The 27,375-nt window shown below is 37.7% G+C and overlaps 1 protein-coding gene across 13 annotated transcripts; it reads right to left on the bottom strand.

Moving 5' to 3' along the window:
• Nucleotides 1-87: 87 nt before the first annotated feature.
• Nucleotides 88-26,856, bottom strand: LOC106068514 (sushi, nidogen and EGF-like domain-containing protein 1). 13 transcript variants are annotated; one of them, XM_056030363.1, is made up of 9 exons: nucleotides 25,540-26,715; nucleotides 24,387-24,454; nucleotides 23,721-24,033; nucleotides 22,981-23,193; nucleotides 18,356-18,492; nucleotides 17,137-17,287; nucleotides 6,716-6,874; nucleotides 5,527-5,645; nucleotides 88-3,129 (listed from the first exon to the last, which is right to left on the bottom strand). In XM_056030363.1, exons 4-9 carry the CDS (start codon nucleotides 23,152-23,154, stop codon nucleotides 2,961-2,963), a joined length of 909 nt encoding a protein of 302 aa, XP_055886338.1. In that variant the 5' UTR covers nucleotides 23,155-23,193; nucleotides 23,721-24,033; nucleotides 24,387-24,454; nucleotides 25,540-26,715; the 3' UTR covers nucleotides 88-2,960. The 13 variants fall into 13 exon arrangements, with proteins under 13 accessions (XP_055886338.1, XP_055886343.1, XP_055886340.1 ...); XM_056030368.1 differs by having other exon boundaries at nucleotides 23,721-24,015; XM_056030365.1 differs by having other exon boundaries at nucleotides 26,465-26,715.
• Between the last annotated feature and the right edge of the window lie 519 nt (nucleotides 26,857-27,375).

Raw genomic sequence — 27,375 nt, 5'->3', positions numbered from 1 at the left:
GGAATTTTATAGAAATGATTCTAGTAATTAAAATGCAAAGAATGTCATAGAAATGATGCAAGTGATTTAAAGGCAAAGAATGGCAAATAATATTGACACTTTTTATTTCTACTATGAGATAGGAACGTGACAGGCCACAGCATGACATCACACACTAATGGTTAAAAAAACAACACAAAAGCGGATCGTTTAAAACAAATAAAGCCCATCACACATATAGAAACACGGGGTACCTATATGTATATACATGTTACCTGAAAGTATAACCCTCCTCCATGCTATGTCACATCAATGACTCATTCAACCTTTGCTATATAAACGCTTGTTGTATACGTTAACATAGGGCCAACAAAGCTCCAGACTATAGTTTGATGTAGCCATTTACCTGGTCGTTACGAGTTCACACCCATCCTTGTCAAACAATGCTACATATTCTCTACACTGTAAGTAACACAGTTTACAGTATATACTACAAACCATTGCTATAAGAGGTTCAGGTATTACATACAAAAATGTTTAGTTATTTTCACTTTAAAGAGAAATAGGTCGATAAAATACCATATAAGTGAAATCTTAAAGAAACGACAAAACAATGCTTTCAGTGACTTCATCCCATGTATATAAAAAAAAGTACGTTACAGAAAAGAAACAATTCTTTAGTTTTATTCAAGAGGACCTTATGACCACATGTATTTAGTCCAAAGAAAATCTCGGACCACTCAGAACGTGACAACCACGTCTTGCGAGGTACAGTAAAACAGGAAGACTTAATGGAGGAGCCATCTCCGACCGGGGGATAGCCTACTTTGATAAAGGATTGTCGAACAACAGTAATGAAAGGAACTGGTCAGCAGTTGTTACTTGTAGTGCCTTAGTGGTTCAACAGACTAGTTCAATCACCGAGGCCAAAGGCTAGAAGTACTATTGTTGTTTCTCTCTGTTCAGAACCGAACTCTAATAGCAGGTCTAGTAAGGTCAATAGTTGCACACTTCATTCAGAAGTTCAAAATCTTACTCACATAACACAAGTATGGTCTTCTAGAGTTCCTTATTTCTTCGGGAATTCCCCCCCCCACACACACACCTAACACACAATATTGGAAGGAATCTGCCGACATTTTACCAAAATATAGAGCGTTATAATCAGGGGCGTATTTAAGAGAGGGCAGGCGAGGCTACAGTCCAGGGGTCTCCATAAAAGAGAAAAAATATTTCGACAGATATGAAACTACGTTTTTATTTTCATTTAAAGCAGGGGTTCTCAACCTGTGATCACGACCCCTTTGGGGGTCGATTGACGATTTGCCAGGGGTCGCCTAAGACCATCGAAAAAATGAATTGTTTTTGTCCATTCTTCTATTGCTGTGTGTGTATGCGGAGGGGGGGGGGGTCGCGGCAGAATGGGGGGGGTTGTAAAAAGGGGTCGCCGAGCCTAAAAGGTTGAGAACCACTGTTTTAAAGGGAAACTCCGATGGTTTTTCCAATTTGAGTTATTGACATAGGCCTATTTAAATTCTGCGTGAAAAGTTGTAAAAGTAAACATTTTACCATTTTGTATTTAAATGCTTAGAAACATTCATATTTAATAATTTAGTCAGTAAATTCTTGACATCTCAACAAAAAAACGGGGTTCTTTGAGATTTTGTTTTTAGCTCAGTCAAACGTCACTTCCCTCAACAATACTGAAAGAGAAACTAGATTTAACCAATCGTATCGCTTCATTCTTACACTAGCTGTTAGGCTCTTATGCTTAGTGACGGCTTAGTCCAGAACTATGGTACAGTTATATATAGAGAGAGAGATCTAAAAGCATTAGGATAACCAACTCGAGAACAAAAGTAACATTTTCATCTAAACCTCTCCCTGTCCTAAAAAGTAAATAGATCATGTGTCTGACTGATTCTAACAAACTGGTCAGTGTAAGACTAATCTAGACTACGTGTAGTCGGTCATGACAAGACAACCAAGCGATAGTGTTTGTTGTATATTCTGTGGTCAGGCGAGAATATACACACTGCCGTGGTTAGTCAAGCATGTAAATTTACTTTTAATACGCATTTTTTCTTTGCTTACTAGATATAGATCTAACTGCATAGATGAGAATGTAAACTTTACTGTATGGTCTTCGTTATACAATAAGTCCATAGATTAAATAGGTTGTTGTGACGTCACATAGAAACCCGGTGAAAATCTGATCGTTTTGAATGTGCAGGAAAATTACACCAGAAAAAACACCAATTACTAAGTTATTATTGCAACTTAAAAAAAAAAGAATACATACATTACATACATACATACAATACATTCATTATCTGTAAATCAAAACACATTATATAAAAAAATTGTCAAAACCATCGGAGTTTCCCTTTGACATTTTTTCCCCGCATTTTTATTAACAATTCTTTCAATCTTACAGTTGGCAACTCTGTCGTGGTTAATTAAAAAAGTGTCCGCTTCTCGTGTGCTCGTATTCTTGTCATCTAGGCCTACTATGGATAAACCAAATACATTGCATACCCCCCTAATATTTATATTGTTTAAACTAAAATATGCAATTTAAATAATTATATATTTTTTAAACAAAGCAAAATTAAATTTAATTTACAAGTACTTTCTTTTATAATATGGCAAGATTTTAGATATTAGTTTATTTTTTTAATCAATATGTGGATTTTTATTAAACCTTTCGAAAAAAAGTGTAAGGGCCTCCACATAGATAAATCCGGCCCTAGTCATAATATAGTATCAAAATGTAGAAGTAACATGCACACAAAAGTTTACGCATACCATATATGCTCCATAATGGTGTAATAAAGAAGTACATATGGATGTTTTTAGTATTGCAAAGATATAGGCCTACATTTGTTTTAAGTTATATATTTGCTTGTTTTGATTAAAACAATTCAGTGCATTCGCTTGTTTCTAGTCCAACTAAGTTATAAACATGCTTCTTTCTGATATTAAAAGTCAGTCAATTTGCTTCTGGCTAGAATAACAAAGAGAGTCCCTAAGAATGTCAATGTTAGAAAGACACGTTGATAAGATGCCTGGTTTGTTGTGGTTGTTTCCACTGTGACTGGGCTGAGGGTGGTTGGGGCAAACGTAACGTTTACTGGTGACGAGTCTATCCTGAAACAAAGAAAAAAAATCAATGAAAAAAAACCCACCACAAAAACAAATGGGTGTCCATTGATTATTATAATAATGATATAATGGGATGAAATTATTTCTATTTCTGTTTAGTGGAAAACAAGTTGTGTACCATATGTTTAAATTTCGGAAACCGCCATCGCTCATACATGACAAATAATACTTATTGACTATTGATAGAAGAAAGGTTGAAACTATATCCATTAATGGTATCTATCTCCTATGCCATCCATCCTTAACGCAATGCTGGAACATGATCTCCAGCTCGCGGTCAACGAATTAGCGCCTATTTTTGGTTTATCTAGGTAAAACAAAAGTTATGGTCCAGGAGTGACCCAATAAAACCTACTCAGCGCCAAAGATCACCGTTAATGGACAGCCCCTTAACGTGGTATGCCACGTCACATAGCCAGGAAGCATCGTGTCAAATGAAGCATGGCTTTCAAGGCAGGTTGATAACCGTCTGGCCAGGGCCAGTAGTGCTTTTGGACGCATCTAGGCGAGAGTTTGGCGGAATAAATCGCTTCACTTGCCTACAAAGCAGTTGCTCTCTCAACCCTTCTATATGGATCTGAGACATGGGTATTATGCAGATTGCAGAAAGCATCTAAGACTACTTGAACGCTTTCACCAAAGATGCTTGTGCTTCATCAAGGACATAAGGTGGCAAGACCGCACTGCAAACAGCGATGTCCTTGCGAACGCCGGTATGGACAGTATAGAAGAACTTCTTATTGTCCTTTTTAGTGAGGGGAAAGGCGGTCGACATAACAGAGAAAAACGCTTTAAAGACCCACCTACGCGCCAGCTTGCTTTCATTGACATAGAAGAAAGCACCTGCAGGCGGCTTCGGAACGAGACAGCTGGAGATCACTTACAAAGGAGCGGGATACACGTTTGAGACCAAAAGAAAATCCACTGTCAAGGATGGGTGTAAACAGCGAAAATAAAATCTAAATCAACCATAGGAGAACAATGATTATATCTGCGCTGGTTGTTGAAAAATATGTAGGTCGCAGCTGGAGCTGCGTTGCCATGGGAAATACTGTATTCCCCATAAATCTTCGGACTCGAAAACAAGCCTAATTAGTATTATGCTGTAGGACATTAAAAGACCTAAATAATATTGTAGACTAGTTTAACTTGATTTTATTTTATCAATGCGGGTTCTGACATCTTCGTCAGTATCCTAGACCACCATGGAGGAAAAGATGCAGATGTCAGAACCAGCATTGGTAAAGCTCGAGCAGCCTTCCAACAGCTGAAGAACACCTGGGGATCTAGGGAAATAAGCACCACCACCAAGTTCAGACTCTTTAACACCATTGTTAAGGCAATTATTATATGGGGCAAAATCCAAGTATTCATCATTACCTGCCTGAGGAAGATTCTTATGATCCGCTGGCCAGACAAGATCTCGAATGAGGAACTGTGTCAAAGAACAAAGCAGCATCCCATTGAAGTAGATATCCTTCAGAGACGATGGGGACGGACAGGTCACACCCTTCGCAAGCCTGCATCCAACATAACAAGGCAAGCCCTAACCTGGAACCCTCAAGGAAAGAGGAAGAGGGACGCCGCGATTTGGAAGCAGATGCCAAGCAGATGGGCAAGACGTGGGGACAGTTGGAGAGACTCGCCCAAACTCGAGTCCCTGGAGGAAGCTGGTTGGTGGCCCAGAAGGGACCACAGGCAGAGATGATATGAGTTTAACATGATATTAACTGAAGTATTCCAAATGAAAGATACTTGATAATTATTTGAATAGCTTTTAAAGATTGTTCTAGACTCTAGGACCATAAATCTGTTGTTTATTTTTATAAAAAAATATCTACAATATTTCATTAAATGGAGTTCACTAGAAGCATCCATCTAAGTACAGTACGAGACATATTCGACTTTTAGAAAAATTGAAAATAATAAAAAAAAAAAGTTACGTCTCTCATGTCAAATATAAATTTTTCATATAGTCTAAAGTCTTAATACTCTTTTATATAGTCTAAACACGCCCTCATATTGTCTAAACACGCCCTCATGTTATCTAAACACGCCCTCATATATTCTAAACACGCTCTCATGTTGTCTAAACACGCCCTCATATAGTCTAAACATGCCCTCATGTTGTCTAAACATGCCCTCATATTGTCTAAACATGCCCTCATGTTGTCTAAACACGCCCTCATGTTGTCTAAACACGCTCTCATATTGTCTAAACACGCCCTCATATAGTCTAAACACGCCCTCATATTGTCTAAACACGCCCTCATATTGTCTAAACATGCCATCATATGAATCATTACCCTCCGTTTCCTTGAGATGTTATATAGCATCTAGTATAGAAAAGCAACATTTGCTATGCAGTTTGTGCCAGCTCACCTGAGTACATATACACCAGCTTCACCAACATTGGAGTCTAAAGTGATTCTCTTTAAAAATTTTGTCATTGACAGTGGAAAAAGTACCTTAGTGGCCCCATCTCCTTTAAAGAAGCCAACCTTAACATGGAGAAATTAATTAGAGATATAGAGTTTTACAAATATAATAAATGAAACATAGGCCTGCATTCCGTCACACTATTAATATAAAGTATTGTACTATAATAGCAACACCAACTAAAGGGCATAAAGGGATACATATATTCTATCCTTCTATGCAGGTCTCTTTCTTGTAATCTCTTGCTCCCTTTTCTCTCGCTCTACATTTCGCGCCTGGAGCATTCCATAGAAGCAAGCATTCACTTTGCATCAAGATCATAATGAACATTTCTTTTTACATAGGTTAATATCAACTCACTCTGTTTGTCTGTCTGTCTGGTAAAAAGTTTGAACATACTTTTCTCCCATTTCCTTTTTCGGATCAAGTTGAAACTTTGCACAATTATTCATTGTACCTGACAAACATGAATAAATAAATTTAAAATAGCCAATTAGTTAATTAATTATTGGTGATTAATTATTTTGTTTGATATAAGGGAAATAAATGCTACTTAACGAGAAATGTGGATGTAATCCTCTTGTTACGTCTCGACACATTTATTAGCCCACTTCTCATTCTCGGATCAAGTTGAAATTTTTGCATCATTATTCATAGTCGATGACATACACGAATCAATTCAAAAATTAACTTTTTTTAAAATTAATTATTTAATTTTGTTTAATGTATCAGAAAGGGAGCTAAACCCTACAATTTTCAGATAAATAATTTTCATTAGATAAGCTTTGTTATTTTTTTTTAGAAAAGAAATTACTTTAAATAAATCCTTATTATCCCTAAACCTAAACTCAACATGAAAACATCAATGATTTCCTTTGATCCATTGAATAATTTAAACGAAATCAGGGGAGGATGAGGAAACTATGTCTTGCGTTTTTTTTTTCAATTACACCAGAGACCTCTCGACAGGTTTATGAAGCTACAGCGTAATAGTACTTACACAAAAATATTTGAGTCTTTCTGTCAATCTTTGTGCATTGTAAACTATTCGGACTCGAGTAGCCTAGTAGAATCAATGCTGGTAAAGAATGATTCTATGGAGGAAGGGGGTCGTGTTTAACAGCTGACTTACCTTTGTGCTTATTGTTATCTCGGGTGGGAAACTTTCAATGTCCGTGTAGGCAGCATAGTTGGTGATATCTTCGAAAACAACCCATTCAATGGTATCGAAGAACATAATGACTCCGCTCTGGGTACCGTCAGTTGTAAGAACCACTTGGAACGTGTTGGTCTGGTTGGAAACAAAAAATAAAGATTTCCATTTCAAGTCGAGACTAAGAAGCAAACATGTCAGGCTTTGAACTTCAAGTCGAGACTAAGAAGTAAACATGTCAGGCTTTGAACTTCAAGTAGAGACTAAGAAGTAAACATGTCAGGCTTTGAACTTCAAGTCGAGACTAAGAAGTAAACATGTCAGGCTTTGAACTTCAAGTCGAGACTAAGAAGTAAACATGTCAGGCTTTGAACTTCAAGTAGAGACTAAGAAGTAAACATGTCAGGCTTTGAACTTCAAGTCGAGACTAAGAAGTAAACATGTCAGGCTTTGAACTTCAAGTAGAGACTAAGAAGTAAACATGTCAGGCTTTGAACTTCAAGTAGAGACTAAGAAGTAAACATGTCAGGCTTTGAACTTCAAGTCGAGACTAAGAAGTAAACATGTCAGGCTTTGAACTTCAAGTAGAGACTAAGAAGTAAACATGTCAGGCTTTGAACTTCAAGTAGAGACTAAGAAGCAAACATGTCAGGCTTTGAACTTCAAGTAGAGGCTAAGAAGTAAACATGTCAGGCTTTGAACTTCAAGTCGAGACTAAGAAGTAAACATGTCAGGCTTTGAACTTCAAGTAGAGACTAAGAAGCAAACATGTCAGGCTTTGAACTTCAAGTAGAGACTAAGAAGTAAACATGTCAGGCTTTGAACTTCAAGTCGAGACTAAGAAGTAAACATGTCAGGCTTTGAACTTCAAGTAGAGACTAAGAAGTAAACATGTCAGGCTTTGAACTTCAAGTAGAGACTAAGAAGTAAACATGTCAGGCTTTGAACTTCAAGTAGAGACTAAGAAGTAAACATGTCAGGCTTTGAACTTCAAGTCGAGACTAAGAAGTAAACATGTCAGGCTTTGAACTTCAAGTAGAGACTAAGAAGTAAACATGTCAGGCTTTGAACTTCAAGTCGAGACTAAGAAGCAAACATGTCAGGCTTTGAACTTCAAGTAGAGGCTAAGAAGTAAACATGTCAGGCTTTGAACTTCAAGTAGAGACTAAGAAGTAAACATGTCAGGCTTTGAACTTCAAGTAGAGGCTAAGAAGTAAACATGTCAGGCTTTGAACTTCAAGTAGAGACTAAGAAGTAAACATGTCAGGCTTTGAACTTCAAGTCGAGACTAAGAAGTAAACATGTCAGGCTTTGAACTTCAAGTAGAGACTAAGAAGCAAACATGTCAGGCTTTGAACTTCAAGTAGAGGCTAAGAAGCAAACATGTCAGGCTTTGAACTTCAAGTAGAGACTAAGAAGTAAACATGTCAGGCTTTGAACTTCAAGTCGAGACTAAGAAGTAAACATGTCAGGCTTTGAACTTCAAGTAGAGGCTAAGAAGTAAACATGTCAGGCTTTGAACTTCAAGTCGAGACTAAGAAGCAAACATGTCAGGCTTTGAACTTCAAGTCGAGACTAAGAAGTAAACATGTCAGGCTTTGAACTTCAAGTCGAGACTAAGAAGTAAACATGTCAGGCTTTGAACTTCAAGTAGAGACTAAGAAGTAAACATGTCAGGCTTTGAACTTCAAGTAGAGACTAAGAAGTAAACATGTCAGGCTTTGAACTTCAAGTAGAGACTAAGAAGCAAACATGTCAGGCTTTGAACTTCAAGTAGAGACTAAGAAGCAAACATGTCAGGCTTTGAACTTCAAGTAGAGACTAAGAAGTAAACATGTCAGGCTTTGAACTTCAAGTAGAGACTAAGAAGCAAACATGTCAGGCTTTGAACTTCAAGTCGAGACTAAGAAGCAAACATGTCAGGCTTTGAACTTCAAGTCGAGACTAAGAAGCAAACATGTCAGGCTTTGAACTTCAAGTCGAGACTAAGAAGCAAACATGTCAGGCTTTGAACTTCAAGTAGAGGCTAAGAAGTAAACATGTCAGGCTTTGAACTTCAAGTCGAGACTAAGAAGCAAACATGTCAGGCTTTGAACTTCAAGTCGAGACTAAGAAGTAAACATGTCAGGCTTTGAACTTCAAGTCGAGACTAAGAAGTAAACATGTCAGGCTTTGAACTTCAAGTAGAGACTAAGAAGCAAACATGTCAGGCTTTGAACTTCAAGTAGAGACTAAGAAGTAAACATGTCAGGCTTTGAACTTCAAGTAGAGACTAAGAAGCAAACATGTCAGGCTTTGAACTTCAAGTAGAGGCTAAGAAGCAAACATGTCAGGCTTTGAACTTCAAGTAGAGGCTAAGAAGCAAACATGTCAGGCTTTGAACTTCAAGTCGAGACTAAGAAGCAAACATGTCAGGCTTTGAACTTCAAGTAGAGGCTAAGAAGTAAACATGTCAGGCTTTGAACTTCAAGTAGAGGCTAAGAAGCAAACATGTCAGGCTTTGAACTTCAAGTAGAGACTAAGAAGCAAACATGTCAGGCTTTGAACTTCAAGTAGAGACTAAGAAGTAAACATGTCAGGCTTTGAACTTCAAGTAGAGACTAAGAAGCAAACATGTCAGGCTTTGAACTTCAAGTAGAGACTAAGAAGCAAACATGTCAGGCTTTGAACTTCAAGTCGAGACTAAGAAGCAAACATGTCAGGCTTTGAACTTCAAGTCGAGACTAAGAAGTAAACATGTCAGGCTTTGAACTTCAAGTCGAGACTAAGAAGCAAACATGTCAGGCTTTGAACTTCAAGTCGAGACTAAGAAGCAAACATGTCAGGCTTTGAACTTCAAGTCGAGACTAAGAAGCAAACATGTCAGGCTTTGAACTTCAAGTCGAGACTAAGAAGCAAACATGTCAGGCTTTGAACTTCAAGTCGAGACTAAGAAGCAAACATGTCAGGCTTTGAACTTCAAGTCGAGACTAAGAAGCAAACATGTCAGGCTTTGAACTTCAAGTCGAGACTAAGAAGTAAACATGTCAGGCTTTGAACTTCAAGTCGAGACTAAGAAGCAAACATGTCAGGCTTTGAACTTCAAGTCGAGACTAAGAAGCAAACATGTCAGGCTTTGAACTTCAAGTCGAGACTAAGAAGTAAACATGTCAGGCTTTGAACTTCAAGTAGAGGCTAAGAAGTAAACATGTCAGGCTTTGAACTTCAAGTAGAGGCTAAGAAGTAAACATGTCAGGCTTTGAACTTCAAGTCGAGACTAAGAAGCAAACATGTCAGGCTTTGAACTTCAAGTCGAGACTAAGAAGTAAACATGTCAGGCTTTGAACTTCAAGTAGAGACTAAGAAGCAAACATGTCAGGCTTTGAACTTCAAGTAGAGGCTAAGAAGTAAACATGTCAGGCTTTGAACTTCAAGTCGAGACTAAGAAGCAAACATGTCAGGCTTTGAACTTCAAGTAGAGGCTAAGAAGTAAACATGTCAGGCTTTGAACTTCAAGTCGAGACTAAGAAGCAAACATGTCAGGCTTTGAACTTCAAGTAGAGACTAAGAAGCAAACATGTCAGGCTTTGAACTTCAAGTCGAGACTAAGAAGCAAACATGTCAGGCTTTGAACTTCAAGTCGAGACTAAGAAGTAAACATGTCAGGCTTTGAACTTCAAGTCGAGACTAAGAAGCAAACATGTCAGGCTTTGAACTTCAAGTAGAGACAAAGAAGCAAACATGTCAGGCTTTGAACTTCAAGTCGAGACTAAGAAGCAAACATGTCAGGCTTTGAACTTCAAGTCGAGACTAAGAAGCAAACATGTCAGGCTTTGAACTTCAAGTAGAGACTAAGAAGTAAACATGTCAGGCTTTGAACTTCAAGTAGAGGCTAAGAAGTAAACATGTCAGGCTTTGAACTTCAAGTCGAGACTAAGAAGTAAACATGTCAGGCTTTGAACTTCAAGTCGAGACTAAGAAGTAAACATGTCAGGCTTTGAACTTCAAGTAGAGACTAAGAAGCAAACATGTCAGGCTTTGAACTTCAAGTCGAGACTAAGAAGTAAACATGTCAGGCTTTGAACTTCAAGTCGAGACTAAGAAGCAAACATGTCAGGCTTTGAACTTCAAGTCGAGACTAAGAAGCAAACATGTCAGGCTTTGAACTTCAAGTAGAGACTAAGAAGTAAACATGTCAGGCTTTGAACTTCAAGTAGAGGCTAAGAAGTAAACATGTCAGGCTTTGAACTTCAAGTCGAGACTAAGAAGTAAACATGTCAGGCTTTGAACTTCAAGTCGAGACTAAGAAGTAAACATGTCAGGCTTTGAACTTCAAGTAGAGACTAAGAAGTAAACATGTCAGGCTTTGAACTTCAAGTAGAGACTAAGAAGTAAACATGTCAGGCTTTGAACTTCAAGTAGAGACTAAGAAGTAAACATGTCAGGCTTTGAACTTCAAGTCGAGACTAAGAAGTAAACATGTCAGGCTTTGAACTTCAAGTAGAGACTAAGAAGTAAACATGTCAGGCTTTGAACTTCAAGTAGAGACTAAGAAGCAAACATGTCAGGCTTTGAACTTCAAGTCGAGACTAAGAAGTAAACATGTCAGGCTTTGAACTTCAAGTCGAGACTAAGAAGCAAACATGTCAGGCTTTGAACTTCAAGTCGAGACTAAGAAGTAAACATGTCAGGCTTTCAACTTCAAGTCGAGACTAAGAAGTAAACATGTCAGGCTTTGAACTTCAAGTCGAGACTAAGAAGTAAACATGTCAGGCTTTGAACTTCAAGTCGAGACTAAGAAGCAAACATGTCAGGCTTTGAACTTCAAGTAGAGACAAAGAAGCAAACATGTCAGGCTTTGAACTTCAAGTCGAGACTAAGAAGCAAACATGTCAGGCTTTGAACTTCAAGTCGAGACTAAGAAGCAAACATGTCAGGCTTTGAACTTCAAGTAGAGACTAAGAAGTAAACATGTCAGGCTTTGAACTTCAAGTAGAGGCTAAGAAGTAAACATGTCAGGCTTTGAACTTCAAGTCGAGACTAAGAAGTAAACATGTCAGGCTTTGAACTTCAAGTCGAGACTAAGAAGTAAACATGTCAGGCTTTGAACTTCAAGTAGAGACTAAGAAGCAAACATGTCAGGCTTTGAACTTCAAGTCGAGACTAAGAAGTAAACATGTCAGGCTTTGAACTTCAAGTCGAGACTAAGAAGCAAACATGTCAGGCTTTGAACTTCAAGTCGAGACTAAGAAGCAAACATGTCAGGCTTTGAACTTCAAGTAGAGACTAAGAAGTAAACATGTCAGGCTTTGAACTTCAAGTAGAGGCTAAGAAGTAAACATGTCAGGCTTTGAACTTCAAGTCGAGACTAAGAAGTAAACATGTCAGGCTTTGAACTTCAAGTCGAGACTAAGAAGTAAACATGTCAGGCTTTGAACTTCAAGTAGAGACTAAGAAGTAAACATGTCAGGCTTTGAACTTCAAGTAGAGACTAAGAAGTAAACATGTCAGGCTTTGAACTTCAAGTAGAGACTAAGAAGTAAACATGTCAGGCTTTGAACTTCAAGTCGAGACTAAGAAGTAAACATGTCAGGCTTTGAACTTCAAGTAGAGACTAAGAAGTAAACATGTCAGGCTTTGAACTTCAAGTAGAGACTAAGAAGCAAACATGTCAGGCTTTGAACTTCAAGTCGAGACTAAGAAGTAAACATGTCAGGCTTTGAACTTCAAGTCGAGACTAAGAAGCAAACATGTCAGGCTTTGAACTTCAAGTCGAGACTAAGAAGTAAACATGTCAGGCTTTCAACTTCAAGTCGAGACTAAGAAGTAAACATGTCAGGCTTTGAACTTCAAGTCGAGACTAAGAAGTAAACATGTCAGGCTTTGAACTTCAAGTCGAGACTAAGAAGCAAACATGTCAGGCTTTGAACTTCGTGCGCAGCTTGAGCAGCTTTTATTCTCTGCGCGGCACAAAGAGCAGACCTTAGATCTACTCCTTTACATACCTGATGTACCTGCTGGACACATTCTGAGAGGCGTCCAACTTTACCTGCTGGACACATTCTGAGAGGCGTCCAACTTGACCTGCTCTTTCACTGATACTTTCCGATGTTGTAACGTTTTTTCCTTTTGTCTATGGGCTTGAGCAAGTTTCTTTCATCTTCAACTTATTTCGCATCAGCGCTGAGATTCTGTGGAATGTCACCGCAAGGCAATCTTTCTTTGTCTTTCTAGGGAACTAGCTTCGGGCTTTATCTGGATTTTGAACTGCATATGCCTCGTGATATGGCTAATGCTTGGTCCAGTCAGCCTAGTGACATGACTAATGCTTCGTAATGTCAGCCTAGTGATATGGCTAATGCTTGGTCCAGTCAGCCTAGTGATATGGCTAATGCTTGGTCCAGTCAGCCTAGTGATATGGCTAATGCTTGGTCCAGTCAGACTACTGATATGGCTAATGCTTGGTCCAGTCAGCCTAGTGATATGGCTAATGCTTGGTCCAGTCAGCCTAGTGATATGGCTAATGCTTGGTCCAGTCAGACTACTGATATGGCTAATGATTGGTCCAGTCAGCCTAGTGATATGGCTAATGCTTGGTCCAGTCAGACTAGTGACATGGCTAATGCTTGGTCCAGTCAGACTAGTGATATGGCTAATGCTTGGTCCAGTCAGCCTAGTGATATGGCTAATGCTTGGTCCAGTCAGCCTAGTGATATGGCTAATGCTTGGTCCAGTCAGACTACTGATATGGCTAATGCTTGGTCCAGTCAGCCTAGTGATATGGCTAATGCTTGGTCCAGTCAGACTAGTGACATGGCTAATGCTTGGTCCAGTCAGCCTAGTGATATGGCTAATGCTTTGTCCAGTCAGCCTAGTGATATGGCTAAAACTTGGTCCAGTCAGCCTAGTAACATGGCTAATGCTTGGTCCAGTCAGCCTAGTGACATGGCTAATGCTTGGTCCAGTCAGACTAGTGATATGGCTAATGCTTTGTCCAGTCAGACTAGTGATATGGCTAATGCTTGGTCCAGTCAGACTAGTGACATGGCTAATGCTTAGTCCAGTCAGCCTAGTGATATGGCTAATGCTTGGTCCAGTCAGACTAGTGATATGGCTAATGCTTGGTCCAGTCAGCCTAGTGACATGGCTAATGCTTGGTCCAGTCAGCCTAGTGATATGGCTAATGCTTGGTCCAGTCAGCCTAGTGACATGGCTAATGCTTGGTCCAGTCAGCCTAGTGACATGGCTAATGCTTGGTCCAGTCAGCCTAGTGATATGGCTAATGCTTTGTCCAGTCAGCCTAGTGATATGGCTAATGCTTGGTCCAGTCAGCCTAGTGATATGGCTAATGCTTGGTCCAGTCAGCCTAGTGATATGGCTAATGCTTGGTCCAGTCAGACTAGTGACATGGCTAATGCTTGGTCCAGTCAGCCTAGTGACATGGCTAATGCTTGGTCCAGTCAGACTAGTGATATGGCTAATGCTTGGTCCAGTCAGACTAGTGATATGGCTAATGCTTTGTCCAGTCAGCCTAGTGATATGGCTAATGCTTGGTCCAGTCAGCCTAGTGATATGGCTAATGCTTGGTCCAGTCAGACTAGTGATATGGCTAATGCTTGGTCCAGTCAGACTAGTGATATGGCTAATGCATGGTCCAGTTAGCCAAGAAGTCGTATGTTTTGTGTGGACATTTGGCGAGGACTGTAGGTCCCTGATGGCCGTGTCGAGCGGAGAGTTGAAAGATGTGTCCATTTACTTGGTTGAATAACGCAAACGTAATATGATGAACATGCTGTTTTAGTTGTTCATGATTTCCTCATTAAGTGTAAATACCCATCGCATTAAATATATGATTTAGTTTAGCGTTTGTTAGCCTCTTTATGCTGTTACATTTGTTCTAACGTATTATGCTACGTGAGTGTTCTCATAATGCTTTTAATGAACTAGCCACAATGACTGAGCTAGATAAAATAATGCATAGACTTTTTTTTATTGATTTAAAAGGTTCTTTTATATATATATATATATATATATATATATATATATATATATATATATATATATATATATATATATATATATATATAATAATAATAATAATAATCTTTATTATCCGTTAGGAAATTTGTCTTACAATTTGTGCATTACACCAAACAAAAAACATTATATATATATATATAATAATGATATATTTATATCATGGGCGAAATGAAATTCCCCCCGCAAGGGGGGGGGGGGGACGGAATTCAGTGACTGATTTTTTGCTTTCATTTTGATTATTTTAGGTGAGATTTTAATACTAAATCATCACTTACCACAGCACAGCCGAGGGGGGCTTTGAGTTAAAAACCCTCTACCAGGGGGTTTTGAGATAAAAATCCCTCTACCAGGGGGTTTTGAGTTTAAAACCCCCTACCAGGGGTTTTGAGTTTAAACCCCCCTACCAGGAGTTTTGAGTTTAAAACCCCCTACAGGGGTTTTGAGTTTAAAACCCCCTACCAGGGGTTTGCAGTTAAATCCCCCTCGTCTATAAACAAAACTAAAAAAAATGCAAACGACAATCCCCAAATTCCAAGAAAACAGCTAAGGAAGATTTTGACTTTAAAACCGCCTCCAAAAATTACGATAAACCCCCTCTCAATATAAAAAAAGCAAATTACACACTCAAATTCTATGAGCGTAGCCAAAGGGGTTATGAGTTTAACCCCCACCCCCTCCAGTTGGGGTTTGAAGCTAAAAATTACCTCTTCAATATAAAAAAAAGCAAATTACACACTGTAAAATCTATGAGCGTAGCCAAAGGGGTTTTGAGTTTAAAACCCCCTGCCAGCGGGGTTTGAAGCTGAAAAATACATCTACAATATTAAAAAAAAAGCAAATTATGCACTCAAAATGTTATGAGCGTAGCCAAAGGGGGGTTTGAGTTTAAAATTCCCCTACAGAGCGTTTTGAGTTGAAAATCTCTCTCTTCAATATTATTTTAAAGCAAACTACAGTCACCAAATTCTATGACCGTAGCTAAATGGGGTTTGGAATAAAAAAAATAAAAAAAAAACTCCACAGATTTTTTAGTTTAAAACCCCTCAACAGATGATTTTGACGATAAAACTTTCCTTTTCGATATAAAATCTAAAGCGAAATACAGGCATGTAATTCCAAGAGCGTAGTCAAGAGAGGTTACACATTTCTACCAGTGGCTGGGCTCCATTAATAGTGTGAATAGTCATCTGCCGAAATTGAAAAACACTAAATGTGGCTAAACAAAGATGGCTAAGACAGATTTTAGGAGTCAGTTATAGAGATCGGGTCTAAATCAAAGAAATCATATGCCGAACTGGGAGTCGAACCCTTAGTAAGGTTGTGACAGAGCGTCGCATGAAGGTTTGCGGGACATGTTCTCCGACAAAATGAATTACGCATAATAAGAGTTGCGGAAACAGCTTGCCAGAAAATGCGCCGAACGGCGCGAGAGGGTCTAAGTCAGTGAGAATAGCACATTAGGTTTTTGAAATAAAACTTTTTAATAGCAAGATAATGCACTGAAGATACCTCAGAATATGCATTTTGTTGGCTTTCAATACCAGAAATGGTGGTCGTCGGCGGGGCTTCGCCCCGCGCTGATTGAGCGCTGCGAGCTCCCCCAGACCCCCTTGCTAGCAAGGGTAAGGAGTCTACATGTTTTCCACTAATTCCAGGAACAACCTATTCTAGGGCACAATAAGCGTCTTCCGAAAGAGTCAGAATGTAATAAAGATTAATTATGTTAAACACACACACATATATATAGTTTTTTTCCGCGGGGGGGGGGCGGGGGCCCGAAAAAAATCTTGGCTACGTCCATGACCCAGGCACCTGGGAGACAGAGACACATGACAGAGCATCATGGCGTCGCGCTGTGAGAACTGGCGCACAGGTTGCTGAGGAAAAAAGATCAATGCTGGCAGAAGAAAAACGCCAGAAAAGAAAAGCAAGGCCCACGACACTAGCTCCAGCTGGAATAACCTGCCCAGTGTGCGGCCGAACATTCCGGGCTCACATAGGTCTCACCAGCCATATGAGGAGGCATAGAACCCAAGTGCAAAGCCCTCAGCCCCCTGGATGACAAAGTGGTCATCATCGAACCACGATGGACGAACTATATATATATATATATATATATATATATATATATATATATATATATATATATATATATATATATATATATAAGCAAGTTATTAGAAAATGAAAATAATAATAACTCAAATATGTTAATTCCATTTTTCTACATTTTCTAATGGCAACCACTCGGCCTAATAACAGACATTTCTTCTATATATATCGAGTATTTATAGCGACACTTTTATTGTCTTGTAAGACATTTATTTTCATCAAATCTTTCTTTCATCTAAAGTCATATTCAAGTACGTGAATAAAATGACCTTGAAATCTCCTTCAAAGCTGTAGTGAGCAGTTCCAACTTCAAACCAAGTAACTATCAATGCGTATCTTGGTGTAAAAGTGGCTGAAAAGTCGGAGAACCTTCTGCTCATTAGTGCCAACCCATTTAGTAACGTGACATCGGTACTCAACCTGAAACAGAGCAGATAGAAGCAGACATCAATAAACTTATGCATTGATGTAGAAATCAATAGTGAGATCTTTTCTTCTTCTCTCCGGATTTTTATCTGCTGAGCTGTGAGCTCTTTGTAACCTAAAACAAAGTAGTTCTTTCATCAGCCATCTTGGATACAACTGTGTCCCCTATGTGCGAGCATCATGTTGTATACGAGAACATAAATCTAAAAGGGAGATAACAGATAATAATGGTACATGCAGAATGAAGGAACATAACATTCCAACAGTAACATAGATTTTATGTTCTTTCTTCAGTATTTCAGCACTGTAGGTTCGACTTTTGTAGTAGTAGTGACTGCCTATGGTGGATTCTCATGATTTGTATTGTTAACTCTCTTGGGGTAGATGAGGAGTTGCTAGTCACTTCTTGAAGAGAGTATTAAGAATCTGGAAAGACACTATCTGATAGTGTTTGTGTTCTGTCCTAGAGACTGTTGTCAACTGTCTGCATTCCTGTTATGATACACTCGGAGTTCGGTCTGGAAAATTGAGCCTACACCTAGCACCAGCATTTATGGAAGCTTTGAAGGCAGATCCATCGGTGCAGGCTATACTATCTGTCAATTGATTCTAGTGTACCTACTTTGAGCTCCAGTGGATTTGATTCCTCTGTTATGCTACTACTTATTAAATGTATTGTAATGATTGGTTGACACTAGTTGATAGTCAGATGGGAAGTAGTCAACTAAAGTGATAAATATAAAGTTATGTGTTTATAAAGCCTTTGTAAGCCTGTGTAGGTCTATGTAAGTCTGTGTAAACGTATGTAAGCCTATAAATCAGTGGGGTATCGAGGGTGCAACGCTCCAGGGGTAGAAAGGCCCACTCCCATCTCCCTAAAGTGTACGTCACAACATGAAAGGTGTGCCATGCAAAACCAATGGAAAAAAAGACACTACCCACTGCCCGTTGAATGATGATGTTTAAAACAAACTGTATTTAGCCTGAGAGGACTAGCCACCATTTGTTGGAATATCACGAACAGCTTGTGTCTGTGCTTTAGAAATGAAGAAAATCAATTACCTGTAGAAGACTTTGCCAGCTTGAATGTCAGAAACCCAAACACCAAGAGATGGAAGTAGAACATTGTTCACATTAGCCAAGTCAGAGTAAACTTTCTTAGTGCTAGTGCCAAACACCAGAAAGCCATCTTTCTGAATCTGCATTAAAAGATCTGAACGTTATGTGTAATAGCGACATACATTTAGTTATACATAACAAAGATACACATTAGTTAGTTATAAATAACAAAGATACACATTATATAGTTATAAATAACAAAGATATACATTAGTTAGTTATAAATGACCAAAATATACATTTAGTTATACATAACAAAGATACACATTATATAGTTATGAATAACAAAGATACACATTATTTAGTTATAAATGACCAAAATATACATTTAGTTATATATAGCAAAGATATACATTATTTAGTTAAACATAACAAAGATATACAATAGTTAGTTATAAATAACAAAGATATATATATATATATAAATTATTTAGTTAAAAATAACAAAGATATAAATTATTTAGTTATACACAGTGCTTTTTTATTAAAAAAAAAAGGTGCCGGTACTCAGTGATGGATTGCCGAACTTTTAACTACTAATAGGCCTAAATTAATAATAAACGTTAAAATGAAAGAAAAGTAATAATTTTTAAAAGTAATATTTTTTGAAAATATTGAAAAAGGTGCCGGTACGCCGTACCGGTGCGTACAGTCACACAAAAAAAAGCACTGGTTATACATAACAAAGATATACATTATTTAGATTCACATCAAACGTTTTCGCACTTTGCCCCCAAGGCGTGCATTGTACAATAATCGATAGATCTATTGTTTGGTAGGCTTACTTAGGGTTGTCGTTGGGTTGGTAGTGAATCTTGTGATTGTCAATTGGATTCAAGATTTGGTCACGTTAAGATTTTTCGGTAGATTGGTTCACTGAACGCGAGTTGATACGCTGTATGGTAGAGGCAGTGTTGTAAAGGGGCTGACCATTCGAGCGGGGGTGGTGTATAATAGTGACACACAACGACGTACGTTACTATAAAAAGAAATCATATGCTATATAATGACTTATTTTGGCATAGAATGACATGATGTCTGTATGTAGGCACACACGTTTTGTTTTAAACCCTGAGTGTCGAAACATGTTACAGAGAAGTCTCATTAGTTGATTACCTTGTTTTATGGAGCTTGACGACTGTTTCACAGGCGTTACCTTCTTTGCTTCAGTTTAAGCTCTTTGCCTTTCAGAGTCTATTGTTTCATGTTCAAAGAACAATACTTTGTATGTAGCGTGATTCTCAAGCGTTTGTTCTTTAAAACTAAGATATAGATCTCATGACACACGTAGAAATGTGGAACCTCTCTGAGCTACGCTCTTGGAATTAGGTGACTGTAGTTTGCTTTAGATTTTATATAGAAAAGGGAAGTTTTATCGTTAAAATCATCAGTTGGGGGTTTTAAACTAAAAAATCTCTGGAGTTGTTTTTTTTAAATTCAAAACCCCATTTAGCTACGGTCATAGAATTTGGTGACTGTAGTTTGCTTTAGAATAATATTGAAGAGAGAGGTTTTCAACCTCAAAACTCTCCGAGGGGTTTTAACTTTAATAAAAAGCCCTCTGGAGGAGGGGGGCTTAAACTCAACCCCCCCTTGACTTGGCTACGTTCATAGAATTTTGAGTGTGTAATTTGCTTTTTTTTATTATATTGAAGAGGTATTTTAGCTTCAAACGCCGCTGAAGGGGGGTTGAAACTCAAAATCCCCTTTGGCTACGCTAATAGAATTTTGAGTGTGTAATTTGCTTTTTTTAATATTGAAAAGTTATTTTCTTAGCTTCAAACCCCGCTGGAGGAGGGTTGAAACTCAAAACCCCCTTTGGCTATGCCTATGTCGGTGTATACGTTTAATTGTTGTTGATGTGACGTGTTCTCATTCTAGACAGATCGTAGAGTACGCCCAAGTAGACCAACAGACAGGTGTGTCAGTCTTTTGGTCTTTTCTCTCTACTTACTACTCGTTACAGTCTGATGAATGAAAGACTCTGTACATGGGAGGTAATAACATGGTTCCTCCACTCTTTGGATACGTTGTTAGTGTGCCAATAATGTCATGGTTCAACGCCTCCTGAAAGTCTATGGTATTGAGTAACACTAACTAAACACCATACAATTTAGGCTTGAACTTTTGTTCAACTCTTTGACGTAATGGATCTATTGATTGACTGTTGACTTGATTTGAACGCTGTACTTATGATAACAATTCCAATAACAAACATTTAAATAGTCAGATCACCAGACTAAATGAAATTCCTGAAAGTTAGAACATTTTGCCATAAACCTACAAAACTATTTTTGTTTTCCATTGTTGTTTTGTGGTTTTGCTATATAACATCGATTATTACATCACTTATATTAACATATATATCTTTTTTGTAAGTTTCGATTTTTACAATCGACTTTTAGACCACTTCTACTTATCCAATTGTCATCAAATTTTGCATACAAGCTCATGCTCGAGTACAACACAAGAATCAATTTTAAAAATTCCCCATCATTTTGTTTTTATATAAAAAATGTAATAAGCGAATGCCTATTTGTAATTAAATTTGTTGTAATAGAGAATGTATTAACTAAGCCAAAGGGAGATAAGCCTTTTGTAGAAGAGAAAAGAGAACAAACCTGGACAACATGCCAGACTTAATACTCTAAAGATTCAAAGACAAAAGAAAGACATTATCCAGTGTTCGAAAATGATTTTAGGAGCTTAAGACTAAAAAGCGAGAATAATATATACCGTGGTCAATCTTTGTTTCTTATATTAGCTTACTGTGTATTTTTTTTTAGCTTATTAATTGAATTATTTGTTTCTGATAGAATTTTGTGTAAATATTTTAAATTATTTGTATTTGTTTATGCTAAAAAAAATCTGACACCAAACAGCTATCTCTTGAGTTTTGATTGGCCTTCAGGCTTGTACACGATCAATGCACAAGCCTATATAACAGTCTTATTTGTTTTTCAATCTTTCAGATGTTCCTTCAGAATTGAAGATGATTACATCTTAGCCCAAACTTCCCAAATGACGGCGACAGAGAGGCCTCCAACCAGAACGACAGAGCGCATACCACACGCATAGACATTGGATTTCAATTAGACCTACTGATTAGACATGAGAGCATGATAGTCACTAGATAGACATTGGATTTCAATTAGACCCACTGATTAGACATGAGAGCATGATAGTCACTAGATAGACATTGGATTTCAATTAGACCCACTGATTAGACATGAGAGCATGATAGTCACTAGATAGACATTGGATTTCAATTAGACCTACTGATTAGACATGAGAGCATGATAGTCACTAGATAGACATTGGATTTCAATTAGACCTACTGATTAGACATGAGAGCATGATAGTCACTAGATAGACATTGGATTTCAATTAGACCTACTGATTAGACATGAGAGCATGATAGTCACTAGATAGACATTGGATTTCAATTAGACCCACTGATTAGACATGAGAGTATGATAGTCACTAGATAGACATTGGATTTCAATTAGACCTACTGATTAGACATGAGTGTATGATAGTCACTAGATAGACACTGGATTTCAATTAGACCTACTGATTAGACATGAGAGTATGATAGTCACTAGATAGACATTGGATTTCAATTAGACCTACTGATTAGACATGAGTGTATGATAGTCACTAGATAGACACTGGATTTCAATTAGACCTACTGATTAGACATGAGAGTATGATAGTCACTAGATAGACATTGGATTTCAATTAGACATTGGATTTCAATTAGACCTACTGATTAGACATGAGAGTATGATAGTCACTAGATAGACATTGGATTTCAATTAGACCTACTGATTAGACATGAGTGTATGATAGTCACTAGATAGACACTGGATTTCAATTAGACCCACTGATTAGACATGAGAGTATGATAGTCACTAGATAGACATTGGATTTCAATTAGACCTACTGATTAGACATGAGTGTATGATAGTCACTAGATAGACATTGGATTTCAATTAGACCTACTGATTAGACATGAGTGTATGATAGTCACTAGATAGACACTGGATTTCAATTAGACCCACTGATTAGACATGAGAGTATGATAGTCACTAGATAGACATTGGATTTCAATTAGACCTACTGATTAGACATGAGTGTATGATAGTCACTAGATAAACATTGGATTTCATTTAGACCTACTGATTAGACATGAGAGTATGATAGTCACTAGATAAACATTGGATTTCATTTAGACCTACTGATTAGACATGAGTGTATGATAGTCACTAGATAGACATGTAATTACGTGGAGTAAGCTAAACCAACCCATCATAGAACACTGATATAGATGGAATAGTTTTAATCGCTATAAGAACATTGACATAAACTATTTCAGATATTCACAAATGTTCTGATTTATGTTGTTCAAAGAACCCTTAATAAGCTTCAACTAGCTTCACTTAGATTACATTAGCAATCATTTCCGGCTGTGTCACTTTGCTGGTCAATGTGTATATTAAAATCTTTAATTACTAACTGACAATAAATAAAAAGTCATTGATAGAGTTAGAAATAAATAGACTTACTGTTACACTGTTGTATGTATTGCCGTAAAAAGGAAAGCTTGGACTGAAACTAACAACAGCCAGGTCACTGGAATCTATTTGACTATCCGATGCTAGGACTCCGTAGGGCAAAGGCCATGAGATAGTTCCCACACCGAGATGGAAACACAGGGTTAGTATTAGCAGTCTCATCATGGTTGCTCCAATGCCTTGCCAAGGATGTTTTTAAATATGCTGTGTAAAATATTCAAGATGAATCAATTTATCAATTTATTTGTTGTCAACTCTGTCTGTCTGTCTGGGTGGATTCTTTTACATATTTTTTCTCCCACTTCCAATTCTCGGATCAAGTTGAGATTTTGCACATAATTATTTTTTGTCGATGACAGCAATAAAAACAATCAATAAAAACTAACCAAAGATTTATCAATAAGTGGCAATTAATTAATTTTGTTTTATATAAACAAGGGGGATAAACCTTCCAATTGAGCGATGTCAGCTATTGGAAGGTGCTCTTCCTTTACGTCTTATAAGCTTTATTTTTTTTTTTAAGTTTTAAAATAATTTTCTTGTTTAATATTTGAGACAGATAAACATGTGTGAGAATGTAAATTAAGGATGTCTATTAAATAAAAAGAAAATATCGTTTTAGAGAAGAAATCTATCCATCTAAATTAATAGATTGACATGCTGAAAAACGAAACCAGAGTCTGAACTAAATATACCCGCATTCATAGACGTTAAAAAGTTGTTTATATTACCAGAATACACTGTACTATCCCATAATTACACACAATTGTAAACAAAGTTTTGAACAAACTTCAAAGCTCTGCTCTCCTCTTCCAATCCACACTAACAGGTCTTAGATGAATAACAGCACTGCTAGTTTCTATCTGGCAATGGAACAATCAAGGCAGACAACTGTTGACATAATCCGTACTGTAAAATGAGTTAATGTTATTGATCGTCTTTTCTCTTGCGCACTTTCCTATTCTAGCAGGTAGGAACAGCTCATGTAGTCAATACATCTATATCCATTGAAAGAAGACTGCTGACCTTCAAATGTAAACAATCCTTGAAAGTAACACAAATATTAATTTATTTTATTTTGTTTACATTTGGGTAGCTTTTCTCCCTCCCCCCTTTTATGAGGCTAACTTTTTTGGACCCTCTTCAAAAAGACAAGGCCTAAAACAAATATTGGCATACATTTAAAAAAATAGATAACAATTTAATTTTTCAATATCCCCTTCATGATAGTTGAAGTAGATATGTTTCTAATTGAATTAGCTTACCAGACCAAACAAATGTCATGCTCATTTATTTTCTTAATTTCACTTTTATAAAACTAAGCCCCAAACTGGTCGTGCGGTATACGCTCTGAACTGTCGCTCGGTGGTCTCAATGGTTTCGAGATTAGACCCTACCTGCTGCCATCCCCTGCGGGAGGTTTCGACTAGGATTACAGATCTAGATTCTCTTCAACTGTGAACATCTGAAACATGTCAAACATTTTTACAAACAAAGACAACGGGCTTTCTCTTAGTCTGAAATCTCTTTCTCCCTATCTCTTGGTCTCTTTCTGCCTGTCTGTCTCACACATTCTCTCTCTTCCTGTGTCTCTATCTTTTCTTTCTCTCTCTCTCTGTCTCTTTCAGTCTTTCTCATTTCCTCTTTCTATCAGTCCCCCCTCTCCCCCTCTCTCTCTCTGTATCTTTCCATCTCTTTCTGTCTGTCTTTGTATCTGTCTCATTTCCTCTTTCTGTCAGTCTCCCTCTCTCTCTCTGTCTTTGTGTCTGTCTGTCTGTCTGTCTGTCTCTCTCTCTGAAACCATACCAACTACGTACATCCGACATCTACTGCAGACTTGATGAAAATCCCAAGCATTGCATTTGTAACAGACTTTCATTTTAGCCACAACATTTCTGTTCAGGTTACAGTCACCTCACAAGAAATACAAATATTAATTAATATGAAGCTGGTAGATCTTAAGTCTTAATTACACCGATGGTATTATGAAACACATAATGTCATACATACTATTACAGACAATATCAATGACTCCACTAGTGTATATTATCAGTATAGTCTTAATGCTTTTAGCTTTATAATAGACGTTTAGTCTTGACAAACATTATTCTTCCTGGATACAAGTAAATATATGCACTGGTTTCAGTTGAGATAATGTTATTGGTCCAAACCAATGGAAATTCAGTTCGACTAGTATTGTCGACTTCAGCGTTACTACTGTAACAATAACAATTTACACAAGAAAAATATATAAAATACTTTTGAAAAGGCTTTACAACTATACCTCTCAATAATGGAGAAGTTATTTCCATTCTTCGATATGAAACAAAATAATTTATTACCAATAACTAGTTGACTAATTGTTGTTTTTTTAATTGATTCATGTTTTGTTAGGTACAATACATAATTGTTTGAAGTTGATCCGAGAATGGATGCGCGAGAAATAATGAATAAATATATCTAAGGGAAAAACACTAAATATTTAGCCATTTCACTAAATACTGAAGAATTAATTTCCCTTGTGGATATAAAAAACAAACAACTAATTACCAGTAATTTATTAACTAATTGGTTAATTCTTTACAATTGATTCATGTATGGTCTTTGCCAATAAATAATTGTGTAAAATTTCAACTTGATCCGAGAATGGGTGTGTCAGCCAAAACGTGTTCAATGATCTCATGTAAACTTTTGTAAACAAAGGTGCAAACCCAAACACCACGAGCACATAAAGTCACACGGCGATGTTCAACCCAAACACCACGAGCACATAAAGTCACACTGAGATGTTCAACCCAAATACCACGAGCACATAAAGTCACACTGAGATGTTCAACCCAAATACCACGAGCACATAAAGTCACACTGAGATGTTCAACCCAAACACCACGAGCACATAAAGTCACACTGAGATGTTCAACCCAAACACCACGAGCACATAAAGTCACACTGAGATGTTCAACCCAAACACCACGAGCACATAAAGTCACACGGCGATGTTCAACCCAAACACCACGAGCACATAAAGTCACACTGAGATGTTCAACCCAAATACCACGAGCACATAAAGTCACACTGAGATGTTCAACCCAAATACCACGAGTACATAAAGTCACACTGAGATGTTCAACCCAAACACCACGAGCACATAAAGTCACACTGAGATGTTCAACCCAAACACCACGAGCACATAAAGTCACACTGAGATGTTCAACCCAAACACCACGAGCACATAAAGTCACACTGAGATGTTCAACCCAAATACCACGAGCACATAAAGTCACACTGAGATGTTCAACCCAAATACCACGAGCACATAAAGTCACACTGAGATGTTCAACCCAAACACCACGAGCACATAAAGTCACACTGAGATGTTCAACCCAAACACCACGAGCACATAAAGTCACACTGAGATGTTCAACCCAAACACCACGAGCACATAAAGTCACACTGAGATGTTCAACCCAAATACCACGAGCACATAGACAATAAAGTCATATTTCGATGTTCAACTCAAATGATTTGTTCACATTCCTTCTCCTACTCAAATATTGAACACAGCCCCCCCCCCCTTTTTTTTCGCAGAATCACAAAATGTAAACAGCTTTTAATTGTGTACATCCATCTGTTTCACTTATACACTCTATATAACTATCAAACAGATGTGTCCATGGAATAACTAGAACGCTGATTTAGAACATCCAGTGAAGTAATTAACTGTAGTAGGCTAACTAACTAGTGTTCTTTGCTTCAATGCATCTGGTGTTGATGTGTTTAAAAAGTTATTGAGTCAAAACCTACTTAACTTTTTTTTAATCTCCTGCTACGCCCAGCTATATCTGAGTGTGTGGGCAGATTGTGTGCTGTAGGGAGAATAACTTTTCTTTTACATTTTCATATAGCAAGCCAAGAGATGCACATCAAATATCGCTTGACAAGTATATGCATAAATGACTGTAGATATAAATCTAATAATCTGCTATTTTTAGTACATTGTGTAAGTCTTATACAAAACAAAACCTTGGGGTCCCGATAGTTGAAATGTACTTATTCCTTTTTTTTTAATACACAGGGTGAAAAAATCTGGTACGTGTCAGTACCGTGTCCGTATTTAGTGTGTGTTAGTGGAAAGTGGGTATGTTAAAGGGTATGACAATTGGAAGAGAATATTGTTACTTAGTTGGGAGCTTCTCAACCTGGGACTTGCGTATCTGCAGCGGCACTCTGTTCCATGGCTAAGGGTTGGCGGCACTCTGTTCCATGGCTAAGGGTTGGCGGCACTCTGTTCCATGGCTAAGGGTTGGCGGCACTCTGTTCCATGGCTAAGGGTTCGCGGCACTCTGTTCCATGGCTAAGGGTTGGCTTCACTCTGTTCCATGGCTA

The sequence above is a fragment of the Biomphalaria glabrata genome, chromosome 5 (genome assembly GCF_947242115.1).
Source record: "Biomphalaria glabrata chromosome 5, xgBioGlab47.1, whole genome shotgun sequence".
Classification (NCBI taxonomy): Eukaryota; Metazoa; Mollusca; class Gastropoda; family Planorbidae; genus Biomphalaria; species Biomphalaria glabrata.
This window is presented reverse-complemented; position numbering and strand designations above follow the sequence as displayed.